This window comes from Mus pahari, chromosome 4 (assembly GCF_900095145.1).
Source record: "Mus pahari chromosome 4, PAHARI_EIJ_v1.1, whole genome shotgun sequence".
Lineage (NCBI taxonomy): Eukaryota > Metazoa > Chordata > Mammalia > Rodentia > Muridae > Mus > Mus pahari.
The window spans coordinates 123,788,639-123,802,219 of NC_034593.1; the positions used below are offsets into that span (position 1 = coordinate 123,788,639).

The 13,581-nt window shown below is 38.4% G+C and overlaps 1 protein-coding gene across 1 annotated transcript in view; it reads right to left on the reverse strand.

The window, feature by feature from the left end:
• Bank1 (B cell scaffold protein with ankyrin repeats 1) overlaps positions 1 to 13,581 on the reverse strand; it is a 260,238-nt gene that overhangs the window by 142,929 nt on the left and 103,728 nt on the right. The window contains exon 7 of the mRNA XM_021195807.2: positions 9,411 to 9,607. Within this exon, the coding sequence (XP_021051466.1) occupies positions 9,411 to 9,607 (197 nt within the window). The remainder of the gene's footprint in view (positions 1 to 9,410; positions 9,608 to 13,581) is intronic.

Below are 13,581 nucleotides of genomic sequence, written 5' to 3' on the forward strand. Positions count from 1 at the left end.
ATCCATTTGCCCAAGAATTTCATAAATTCATTGTTTTTAATGACTAAGTAGTACTTCATTGTGTAAATGTGCCATATATCCATCCCATCAACAGCCAACAAACCCAGACACTATCGCATATGCCAGCAAGATTTTGCTGAAGGGACCCTGCTATACCTGTCTTGTATGAGGCTATGCCAATGCCTGGCAAACACAGAAGTGGATGCTCATGGTCATCTATAGGATAGAACACAGGGCCCCCAATGGAGGAGCTAGAGAAAGTACCCATGGTGCTGAAGGGGTCTGCAACATTATAGATGGAACAACAATATAAACTAACCAGTACCCCCAGAACTTGTGTCTCTAGATGCATATGTAGCAGAAGATGGCCTATTCGGCCATCATTGGGAAGAGAGGCCCCTTGGTCTTGCAAACTTTATATCCCCCAGTATAGGGGAACTCCAGGGCCAAGAAGTGGGAGTGGGTGGGTAGGGGAGCAGGGCAGGGGGAGGGTATAGGGAACTTTCTGGATAGCATTTGAAATGTAAATAAAGAAAATATCTAATTAAGAAAAATAAAATAAAATGGAGTAGCCAATTTTTAAAAAAGAAAAAGGAAAAAAGACTAAAACACAAACTCGATTGATTAAAAAAAATTAAGAAGCATACTTTCCAAATAAAATTTGAATAATTGGTAATTGCCTACCTCTCTTTTAAATGATAAAAATCATTGTGCTTATTTCATGAGGTCTATTCTCGAATCCTCTACTACCGATACTCACTGCTTTAATTATCATTTGTGATTTCTTTTTCATACGAGAATTCCATTTCCATTAAATGGCACTTCCAGACACAGTCAGTTCTACATGAGTTAATTGGTAAAAGAAGCCAGGAAAAAAAGGGGGAGAACTGCAATTTAGGAAGTTCATGAGAAATTAGGAATCTGAGAATTACCCAAGGGAAGTTAATGATCATTTAGCCACCACAGCCAGGAATGTAACTCTCAATATGATGCTGGAACTGCTGGTATCTGAAGCAAATATGTCAAAGATAATGAAGTATCTGTGTATAACAAGGCACTGTTTCAACCTTGACAAATTATTTAACATCTGTACAGGACAAGAACTGAAAGAACACACGAATATTATCTCTTGCTGTTACTTCCACAAATGGATGTACGTTACCTATGTTATTCAATTAATTTTAATGTAGCAAGCATCAAAATCACTACCCACTGAGCCAATCGGTAATCAAAATCAAATTGTTGCTTGCCATTTGAGCTCATGGCTGCACTCCCAGGAGCAATGGCATTCAACACAATGAGGATCAGAGCTGAGCTATTATAGCGTCTGCATTTCCCATTTGCCAGTGGCCACAAGTGCCACTCAGCTCTCCTGTGGCAGGAGGAAAGTTGGAAGTGGTTCAAACTAGTCACTGAGGGGGCTCACCCTGTTAAAAAAACAATAGCTTCCAAAAGGTGAGACAAAAGGAACATTCAACTAAATACTGTGAGTCAAATCTCATTTTGAAATGGTATCAGGACCTCGTTACCAAGGCTTAGATTATCTTTGCTCAGGATAATGAGCATCCACCAGTTCCCAGGAAAGAGGGGCAAATCTGTCATGAGTCATCATACACTTAGGGGAAATTAAGACAAATGCAGAAACACTGATATTATAAGATATAACATATACATCATATATATATATATATATATATATATATATATATATATATAAACTTTTGATATATAAAAATCCACAATTATAGAGATAATTCATCAGGCCCATTGAAGAAATCTGAAATATGCCTGTATTAATATGTCACAGAATATCTGGATTGTTGGGATTGAGTGCTGATTTCACTCACAAAATAAATGCTACAATGAGTTTTCTGCTGGACAGTTTTATGCCAACTTGTCACATGCTAGAATCATTTAAGAGATTGGAACCTCAGTAGAGAAAATTCTTCCATAAGACTGGGCTGCAGGCAAGCCTGTAGGGCATTTTCTTTATTAGTGATCAGTGTGGAAATATTCAAGCCATTGTATATGGAGCCACCACTCCTGGACTGGTCGTCCGGGGTTCTACAGAAAAGCAGGCTGAGCAAGCCAGGCTGAGAAAAGGACAAGCCATAGGCAGCGCTGCTCCATGGCCCCTACATCAGCCCCTGCCTCCAAGTTCCTACACTGATTGAGTTCCTGTCCTGACTTCTTAGATGATGAACAGTGATAGAGGTAGAAGTATAAGCCAACTAAACTTTCCTCTCCTCCCAAACTGTTTTTTGGACATGATGTTTCATTATAGCACTGTAACCCTAACAAAGGCATGTTTACTTGTCTGAACTGAAACAATGCTTGAGGTCTATCCAGATGTTTTTCTCACCTTTATTTCCCCACTAAAATGAACTGCACTGTGCCAGAGATGAACTTTTATCTTCCTGACCTGCGGTGCTTCTCATTCTCCATAGGGAAGCAGAATAGTAGGTAGTTAATTAGGGAAACTTAAAAACAGTCTAGCCTACATACAGGTAAGGAGAGAATGCACAGATACTGCTAGCTGTTCTGGAAACTCTGAGTGTGTGTGTGTGTGTGTGTGTGTGTGTGTGTGTGTGTGTGTGTATATATATATATATATATAGAGAGAGAGAGAGAGAGAGAGAGAGAGAACAATCACTGTGTCTCCTGTGAGTAGGTTTTACTGGAAATTGCAGATAATGTTTTTGCTGGGCTTTGGTAAATCACACCAACACTATCTCAGAGACCATTGTAAACTGCCTCACACACTGGTGTTAATAGCCATGAAAAATGTCTTTCATAATGGCCATTCGGATGATGTACAGCCTATGGATGGTCTTCTTAATTGGTTTCTTACAGTTAATAAAACACGTTAGGTGAAATCACTGTTACAGCTTCTCTGGTTTGAAATCAACTATGGCTCATACATGTTGCATTAAGCATATTAACTTGTGAAAGGATGTATGAAAAACAATTATAGTATTTTTTCATAGCTAGTAAAGTAGACAAACTTACATTTTCAAACATCTACTACTATGAAGGGTCTGAGGTTGTTTACACTCTGCAAATAATTCTTGATAGATTTAAAATGAAAACCCCATGGTTAAATTTAAAGGTTTTTAATATATAATCTTATATATGCTGTCTTTCTTCTATGTTCTTACTATAAGAAAGTCAAGACTCACATGCATGCTATGAAGATAATTCAGTTAACAAATCAACTTTTCAACCCAAGAAACTAAAGCTCACATGAACTCTGCCTTCTTCCAACAACTTTACTTCCATTCTTTTCTAACACAAGTGCTGTTTGTATTTCCTTAATACTAATATTTTTATATCTTATTTATGACTTATTTATTGTTTCACATAAATTCCACATGATTTTTGTTGGTTTAATTATGACACTGTCTTCAAATTTGGGGTATTTATAATCTTATATAAATGTGTAGACTTTTTTTTCATGTTTCCAATCATGCTTGGACACTATCACTCTGTCAATAAGTTAAATATCAAAAAGAGGTTCTTTTGTCATGATGTTGTGGGGACTGGAGCCTTGTGCATTCACAATTTTTGAAAAATTCCAGTTTTCCTATTATGTAGAAGTACCCTATTTAATTGAATGCATATTTTATTATAGTCATTGAATCCATGTGCTTTACTATAAAATCCTTTTCCTCAGAGGAAATCCACCAAGTCCTATCAGAAATGGCTACATGCTTTCCTGTTAGATTGTTTCAGCTAACTATAAGAAGCTGATAGGAAAAATACAAACTTGTTTCCTATATGATTGTGTTCAAATGTCTCACACAGTAAAAGCACAGGAAAACACACACACACACACACACACACACACACACACACACACAAAAGAAAAAAGAATAAAAGCCATACATTTCTATAAATTACAGAAGATATTAAATAGCCACGTTTATTATCTACTCTAAAATGTCTACACTGGGAATTATTTTGAAAAGTGGGTGGACTTGATGATTAAAAAGGGGTAAAGGACTTGATGATTAAACCTACAAATGGATATAAGCCACAGCCTGCTTAACAAAATTCTTCTTAATTTTCATACATGTATACAATGAAATATCATATACTGCCCTCTCACAGCTCTACTTTTGTTTGTTTGTTTGGTTGGTTTTGTTTGTTTGCTTTTTTGATTTTTTCAAGACAGGATTTCTCTGTATAGCCCTGGCTGTCCTGGAACTCACTTTGTAGACCAAGCTGGAGGCCAAACTCAGAAAGCCGCCTACCTCCCAAGTGCTGGGATTAAAGACGTGCGCTACCACGCCCGGCCCAGCTCTACCCTTATCTCCCTAACAATTCCCATTCCTAACTTCATATTTTATTTATTTAGTAGCCTACTAATTTCCATTAGTGCTGCCCATAAGTGCATTGCGTGGGTATCCTGGAGCATGTGAAAGTCATTTAGACACAGCACTAATCCTAGAGAAATTCCGGCGTTAGACAGCTGTGATTGCTAATTTTGCTTGTGAAGATGACTAAATGATGTGATTGTGAGGGCATTTCCAGAAAAAATTAATAGAGAGGAACATGCCTCTTCTGAAAAGAGGCCACTATCTCATGAGCTGAGATCCCAGACTGAATGAGAAAGAAGAAGAAAAACAATGGGGCACACGAATTCTCCTTTCTCTCCTTCCCGTAGCCCTGAGATATGACTGAACAATTGCTTCACACTCCTGCCACGGTAGGGCCACCTACTGCCATGGTCACCCCAGCAGGACAGACTGATAACCTCAAGCTGTGAGTCAGAAATCAATCTCTCCTCCTAAGATGCTTCTAGTCAGATATTTCATCATGGTGACAAGGAAAGTCTCTAAGATCTTTACAAAAACCCCAAAGCTCTTTACAATGAAAATTTCTGTTCATAACCTAAGTTTAAATTGCTTAATTTTCATAGGAAAAAAGTAATAAAAAGTATGATAATGAGTTAAGAATTTCTCTTGCTTCGTGGCATCAGCAATAGTGTGGGGGGTCTGGTGATTGTATTCAGGAGGGATCCCTAGGAGGGGCGGTCTCTAGATAACCTTTCATTCAGTCCCTGTTCCAGTTGTTGTCTTTACCTTTCCTTTGGAGAGGAATATTTCTGGGATAAAAATTTTGAGATTGGTGGGTGGCGCCATCCCTCAATTGGGGGCTGTATCTATCTACTGGAGGTGGTCTCTACAGATTTTCTCTCCCCTTTGTTGGGTATTCCAGCTAAAGTCATTGTCATTGGTCCTGGGGACCTCTCACTTCCTGGACGCTGGGACTTTCCAGTGGCTATCTCCCAGTTCCCCATCCCCCACTGCTACACGTTTCTATTCAATTTTCTGACCCTCTGTACTTCTTTTCTGTTCCTTCCAATACCTGATCCTGCACCCCCTTTTCCCTCCCCTCCTATCTCCCTCCCAGGTTCCTCCCTCCCTCTACCTCCTGTGATTATTTTGTTTCCCATATGGTTTGTGGTTTATATCATTGGATATTCTGAGCTTTTGGGCTAATATCCACTTATCAGTGAGTACATACCATTTGTATTCTTTTGTGTCTGGGTTACTTCACTCAGGATGATACTTTCTAGTTCCATCCATTTGCCTGCAACTTTCATGATGTCCTTGAATAGCTGAGTAGTACCCCATTGTGTAAATGCTATTGCTGATGCCTAGAAGTGCTTGTTGACAGGACCCTACTATGGCTATTCCCTGAGTATTTCTTCCAGCACCTGACCAATACAGATGCAGTTACCCACAGCCAACCATTGGACTGAGTCCAGGGACCCTAATGGAAGAGCTAGGAGAAGGGCTGAAGGAGATGAAGAAGATTTGCAACCTCATATGAAGAACAATATCAGCTAACTGGACTACCCAGAGTTCCCAGGGACTAAACCACCAATCAAAGAGTATACATGGATGGGTTCATGACTCCAGATACACATATGGCAGAAGATGGCTTTATCTGACATCAATGAGAGGGGAAGGAGGTTTGATGCCCCAGCATAGGGGTATGCTAGAGGGGTGAGGTGGGAATAGGTGAGTGGGGGGGGGAGCACCCTTATAGAGGCAAAGGGAAGAGAGGGGAGAGGGAATGGGATGTGTAATTTGTAGATGGGAATCCATGGAAGGGGATATCATTTGAAACATTACTGAATAAAATGATTAATAATAATAATAATAATAATAATAATAATAATAATAATAAAAAAGAGTTTCTCTTGCTCCTCCTGTGCCTCTACATAGTTAACATCATGATAAGTATATGGCTGGCTTATGAATACCATGTAATGCCTTTTGTCTATATTATTCTGAAATAACAGTCTTCTTTTTCTCCTCACTTATTATGGCCCAATAACCTGAATATAGCTCCCTGTAAATCAACTATGCCTTCTGATGGAAAGATTACCAAGAATTGAATAAATCAGCAAACCGGCCAAGGCTAGATTGTGTCTGTAGTGAAAAGCAGTTGTCATTTTTCAGTGAACTAAATAATCTGTTGGTGGACCATTATAAGCTTCAAATTGAACAGTGCTTGCTTCCAAATCTTTGGGAAAAATAGTTTAAGAAAAGTTTGAGGATGTCTGAATACATGTGATAATTAAGACTTAATACTACAGTTACATAAATATTTAAGAAATAATATGATATTGTAGTAACATAATGAGAATTATTTGCTACTCAGTTTAGATATGCATCTAAAGACACAGCTAACATAATTCAGAATAAACAGCATTAACATGGGATGTATCTTGCATAGCTTTAACAAGGAATTCTTAGATTTGTTTACACAAAGTTGATAACTAGAGAAATAATTTATACAACCTGTAAATCATAAGAAACACTTTCCAAAAGTGTTACCACGTCCTGCAGATATTTACAGTTTCTTAACCACACATTTGCAAGAAGAAATCTGATTGCTTGAAAATGTATTAAAGTTTATGTTATCCATGGTCATCAAAATGCATTTGCATTGCTGCCACCCATTAGCACAGCCACAGCCACAGCCACATTCTCAGTCACAGCAGGATGATCACAGATTGATATCCATCTAATCTATAATGATAAAAATCTTCTAGAAACAACCTGGATAAAGGATCAGTCACTTACAAATAGCATACAAAGATCACTTCACAAATTTCATGCAAGAGCGATCAAGCTGAACCCTATAAAGCTAATAATAAGATAGTACTGTAAAGTGAATAGTTACCTAGAGACCATGAGAGCAAACACTTTGAATCCATGACATACATATAGAAACAGAGACATATATACCAAAACAATACAAAACAAAACAAAAACAAAATCTGCCACTGTGTCTTATGCCTGTCAGTCTTCTTGTTGTAGCCCTATACTGTTTTTCATAAGGACAGTCACCAGCATCCTCTACAGTCACCAGCATCCTCCAGAGTCACCAGCATCCTCCACAGTGGTATCTAGCAGGCACACTCAGTTCTAACACAGCCTCTGAAAGGGAAGTTAAGTCTTCAGGAAAAGAGGAGTAGAATTGTATCTCTGAGAGTTGGGGATTATCTTTGAAAGCTTTGAAAGCCAATGAAGATGTATGCAGAGTTCACCAAAGACTGAAATTAGGGAATAGAATTTTGGACCCTTGAGGACCCAAGAGTGCCAAACGAGTGAGCATGTTACAGGCAATGGAAAGCTGATATCACCGACTGACCTGAGATGTACACCATATCCTTTGATCAAGGACCTCGTCTAGAGGACATGTAGTAAAATGAATGCAATTATTAGCCCTGGTGACAGTCTTTACCCATAGTGCATCAGGATTCAGGTGAGACATGCTTCTGATTGAAGGCTTTAGACTGGAAAACCATGCTTTATCAACTGCATGATTAGACTACAGGCTGTATGCTTATTTTAAATGTGTGCAAAATACATTCTGTTGCCACTTCAGAGAGTGGACGGCACGCACATGCTCCTGTAATATGTTGATACTCCTGGTAAAAGGAGAACAGAGCTGTATTGGTTTTTGTCATCTTATTCTTTGGGAGCTACAATTGACCATTGTATTTGTAAAGTCCAATATTTGACTGAATTTCTGTGATAATCAGTTAAGGGCTAAAAGAGCCAGAATCCATTTACAGTGTTCCATCTTTCTACATTAACTGCTTATTGGCCATACAATTATATTAGTTGTGAAAAATCCAAAGATAAGTTTTGACATATTTACTGGCATGATCACTGTCATATTCAACTTTCTCCAGTACCTTCCAGTACCTTCTCAGTATAATTCATTTTCTGAGGCAAAATGTGCACTTCTTTTATTACAAAGCAGTGGCGCTTCTAAACTTGGTTATGAGAACATAGTGTGCGAGCTTTATTTGCTGCAATCATATCATTCCCTTCTAAAATCTTTCACTTGTTGCCTTCTCATTAAATTATCTGTCTAGAGGGTTCTGAAGTTTGGGGCTAATATAGAAACAATAAGGAACGGGAAGTCAACAGGGAAACGGAAGGAATCACACAAGAGAAATAAACTCCAACAACATAAATTCACTTGCTATTGAGCAGGTTTTTCGGAATGATTAATTGCCAAAGTGTTTTCCTTTAACCCTGCACTTCCTGATTTGTTTGAATGTACTTAACAGAATCTAGATTCTCAAACAAAGAAATGAAGGTAAATAATTTCTTTGCCTTTTTGCCATCTCTTCTCCAAAATTGAACAGATTCCCCAGATGCCAGAAGGACAAATTGGAACCAAAGACAGATGAGTATGGGTGAGTCAGAGTTGGGCTATATAGTCCACTAGACTTAAAAAGGGTTTTTTTCTGGTTTTGTTTTTGTTTTGTTTTTTGTTTGTTTGTTTGTTTGTTTTAGATACTGGACAAGTCAGACCTGTAGAGGATAAGTAAAGTTAAGCTGTAAGACCCACTGGCCTAAAGGGAGATGGATACATTTTGAGTTGCTGGAGGCTGTTGTTCATGCAGCAAGCCACATGTTTTCACCCACCAAAGCAAGTGTGGTGGACCCATCAGCACCTTATGTGCTTGGTCACACATAGCTGTTAGATACACACATAGGCAGGAAGTACATCAGGATGTATGCTGATCCCCAGTTGGATGGTAGTGGAAAGTACCTCAGCCTCATCAGGGTTTGCTTTTATGAGCAGCCCACTGACCTAAATTTGAGGTCATTTCTCTGGGAATCCCAGGTATGGACCTGATTAGTGCCCGTTTTCCTGGACAATATTAAATAAAGCTTGACTTAGTTGGATAGTTGTGGAACTGGTTTTTCTCCTCAGGGTTTTCAGATTAACAGACCCACAATAGCTTTCATCCAGCACAATGTTTCTAGTTGTTCAAGGCCACAGTTTTCAAAATAGCAATGTATTCATGTTTCTATACATGCACATATAAAGAATCAGCTGCAGATATATGAAGAGAGCGAAAAACTTACGAGAAAGTCTTCAAAGATTTCCTTGAGTTCTTCATGTCCATGCCTTTCAGCAATGTGCAGCAGGTCTGAACCATCCGTAGCCTTCGTTCTAGCTGCCCTGGCTGCTCCTGAACACTGCAGCAGATGAAGAGCCAGGTTCTTTAAGCCAAATTTTGCTGCACAGTGAAGAAGTGTTGGGAGTTCTCTAGTGTGAGTATCTGGAGACAGTCAAAATACCAAGATTGAATATTTCCTTAGATCTACAGTGCCATGGAACAGTTACACACAATCTATTCTTAAAAGTCCCACTCCGAAAGCTGAGCAGAACTTCAGTAAATGCAAGAAAACAAAACTTAGAATACCCAAGATACAATTTGTAAAACTCATGAAACTCAAGAAGAAGGAAGACCAAAGTGTGGATACTTCGTTCCTTCTTAGAATGGGGAATAAAATACCCATGGAAGGAGTTACAGAGACCAAGTTCGAAGCTGAGACTGAAGGAAGGACCATCCAAGGACTTCCCTACCTGGGGATCCATCTCATAAACCACCACCAAACCTAGACACTATTGCATATAACAACAAGATTTTGCTGACAGGATCCTGATATAATAGCTGTTTCTTGTGAGGCTATGCCAGTGCCTGACAAATACAGAAGCAGATGCTCACAGCATCTATTGGATGGAACACAGGGTCCCTGATGAAGGAGCTAGAGAAAGTANCCAAGGAGCTGAAGGGGTCTGCAGCCCTATAGGACAAACAACAATGTGAACTAAACAGTACCCCCAAAACTCATGTCTCTATCTGCATACGTAGCAGAGGATGGCCTAGTCAGTCATTAGTGGGAAGAAATGCCTTGCGAAGAGTCTAGGCCCCAGTATAGGGGAATGCCAGGGCCAGTAAGTGGGAGAGGGTGGGTTGGAGAGCAAGGGGAGGGGGGAGGGTATAGGGAATTATGGGAGAGGAAACTAGGAAAGGGAATAGCATTTGAAATGTAAATGAAGAAAACATCTAATAAAAAAAAAAAAGAAAAGAAAAAGAAAGTGGTTGTTGCAATGTAGACTCTCTTCCCTACTTCCTTCGAATAAATACAAATAACTCTCTAGCATTTATTCCCCAATCTTAATTGTGGAGCAGCCTAAAATTACTGTAAGCATTTTACCTTTCACATTTCAAACAGTGTACTAGGCCCTTTATGATATGAAATAGGTCAAAGTCTGACATTTTATAAGGTAAGCATTTTATGGACAATCACTGACAATATTTAAAGTTGGTACCAACTTTCAATAAAATAAAGTGTTTTCTTAAAAACGTGTAACATATAAATTCCTATATATTTGCAATGATTTGCATTATAGATTTTTTTGCTGTAGTTAAAATAGGTCAAAGTTAATCAATACAGATATCTACCTGGTAATGTCAAAATTCTCTTATGCCTTGATCAACTAACTCATCCTTGGCTACAGTAGAAAATCTACCAACAGTGCCATCTCCTTTGAGCCCATACCTTATCACGGTTCTTACATTCTGCCATTCAGGTAGGTTAAGTCCCTATTAATTCAGTTTTAGTAGTTTATTAAATAAATATATATTCATTATAGGAATGTATGCATTTTTTTAACATCAACAAATTCTCTCAGGATCTTCAAGTTAGTGTATTATGATGCACCCCCAAATAAAGAACTTCCTTGGAAGTCAATTTTCACATAGCAGAAGTGTGGGTACCATTGTCTAATGGCTCTTTTCTGTATTGTGGGCATGTATCCAGTATCAAAGAGGCTGATCAAGTTTTGTACTTATGCCTCCATTGCATCATGGGCCTTTTCTCTATTATCATCATCATCCTAGTTAGTTTTATGTCACCTTGTCACAACTAGACTCATTAAAGGAGAGGGAAGCTCTATGAGAAAAAGCCTCTGTAAGGTCAGGTTGTAAGCAAGCTTATTTGACATTATTTTAAATAAGTACTGTGGGAGTGTGTTTCCCATTGTGGGGGAGACTACACTTGGGTTAGTGGATCTGGCTTCTACAAGAAAGCAGGCTGAGCAAGCTATGGGAAACAAGCCAGTAAGAAGCACCCCACCATGACCCCTGCATCAGCCCCTCACTCCAGGTTCCTGTCCTGTTTGTTTTCCAATCCTGACTTTCTTCGATGATGAGCAGTGATGTAGAAATGTAAGCCAAATAAAGTCTTTTTTCTCCAAGTTGCTTTAGTCATGATGTTCCATCAAAGCAATTGTAACCCTAAGACAGTCATTTTGAGGACTCAACCCTAAACCACATTATCTGTAAATATTGTTGCTTAAAGTTGCTTATGTCTCTATTTCTATCAATGTTTTTTACAGAAGCATCATTTGTATTTAAAACGGAAGCGATCATATTCAATGAACTTTGGCAACTGTGCAAAACCCTGTAACAATCACCCTAAACCATAGGAGTACATTTATCATCACAAAAGTGCCCTCATGTGCCAGTCCAGCAATCCCCAATGTTAGAGGCAGTTACATCCTAATTTTTATAAGATAGACAAGGTATTTTGTATCTCATGTGAGTGACTTATACTTTCTGCATTCTTTTGCACCAAAGTCTTTTCTTTCTGCCCTTTAATCATTTTCCTGGGTAGAATATATTTTCCCACCATTTCTCAATTCCCTATCTCCAGAGCCTAGACTATTAAAAGTTGTTTTTAGTGTTTCTATATATTATATTTTTATTACTTTATTTTTCTTTCTGGGCTTTTCAAGACTTACTGAGTCTGCTGTTTGTTTCCCTTCGTCAATTTAGGATCATTTTTGGTTTGAAATCGTTTTCCTGCCTCATCCTTTCTCACCTTCACTGGAGAACTGAGTATATAAATTGAGTATATAAATGCTAGATTAACTCAATATGATCAGCTAGAGCTTGAAGCAGAGCTAAGGAAAATGAGTACACAGAAGAGCTGGGTTTAGTATTTCTATGGTTTTATGTAGATTCAAAGAATTTGCTTTGTTCTTTTATTTGAATTAATGTATTTTGACCTGTTTTAAAATTCACTGCTTCCTTTCTTCCTTCCTCTGTTGTTTCTACTACTAATGCTATCTAAATCATCTTATTGATGGAACACAGGGTCCCCAATGGAGGAGCTAGAGAAAGTACTCAAGGAGCTGAAGGGGGCTGCAACTCTATAGGAGGAACAACAATATGAACTAACCAGTACCCCTCCTACCCCCCAGAGCTGGTGTCTCTAGCTGCATATGTAGCAGAGGATGACCTAGTAGGCCATCAGTGGGAGGAGAGGCCCTTGGTCTTGTGAAGATTATATGCCCCAGTACAGGGGAATGCCAGGGCCAGGAAGGAGGAGTGGGTGGGTTGGGGAGCGGGGTCGGGGGAGGGTATAGAGGACTTTCCAGATAGCATTTGAAATGTAAATAAAGAAAATATCTAATAAAAAAAAAAAGAGGAATGTTCTATATCCTAATAGGTGGAGGGGTTCTATTAATCTTTGTTCTTATTTAGCCATTTTCTTAAACTAACAGCATGTAATTAATATTTATAATATTCTTAGATAAATATAATAGATTTCTTCAAAAAATACGAGAACCTACTAAAGTATGGTTACTTTTCAGTGCATAAATTTTTGTTCAGTTTTGTTTTTAAGACAGGGTCTCATGTAGTGTTGAGATTAATTGCAAGTATTACCATGCCACACAAACTTTAACACCTAATCAAGATTTCTTGTGAGTGTGTATTATCAAGGAATGCATGTAGAAAGCTACAATTTGCAGTAAGATATGGCACAATCACTGGGTCCCATCTATGCCATCCAGAGAACCATCAACTTTTAGATCTATCAGCCAATGTTTGCCAAATGGGAATTTAAGAATAGGAGACAAAGATGTCTGGGGGAATCCTTTAAAAGACCATTTAATCAGACATGTCTTTTACAAGTTAAAGTAAACAGAGGAGGAAATTGAGTCATGGATGTTCTGTACAGAGTGCTTAAACTGTCTAAGATAATCCCTAAAAATGATAGCCAAGAATGAGATTGGCATATTCAAGCCAGAGCTTTTAAAAGCTTAACCTAGCTAAATAGAATGAAAAATGGAATGGAACATGTCCAGGTATAAAATACAAGAATTAATTTAAAATTTGACAGTGAGGAGGGTATGAGAACTGGCAGTGCAAGACATGTAAGCCGTTCATTCTCACAAATT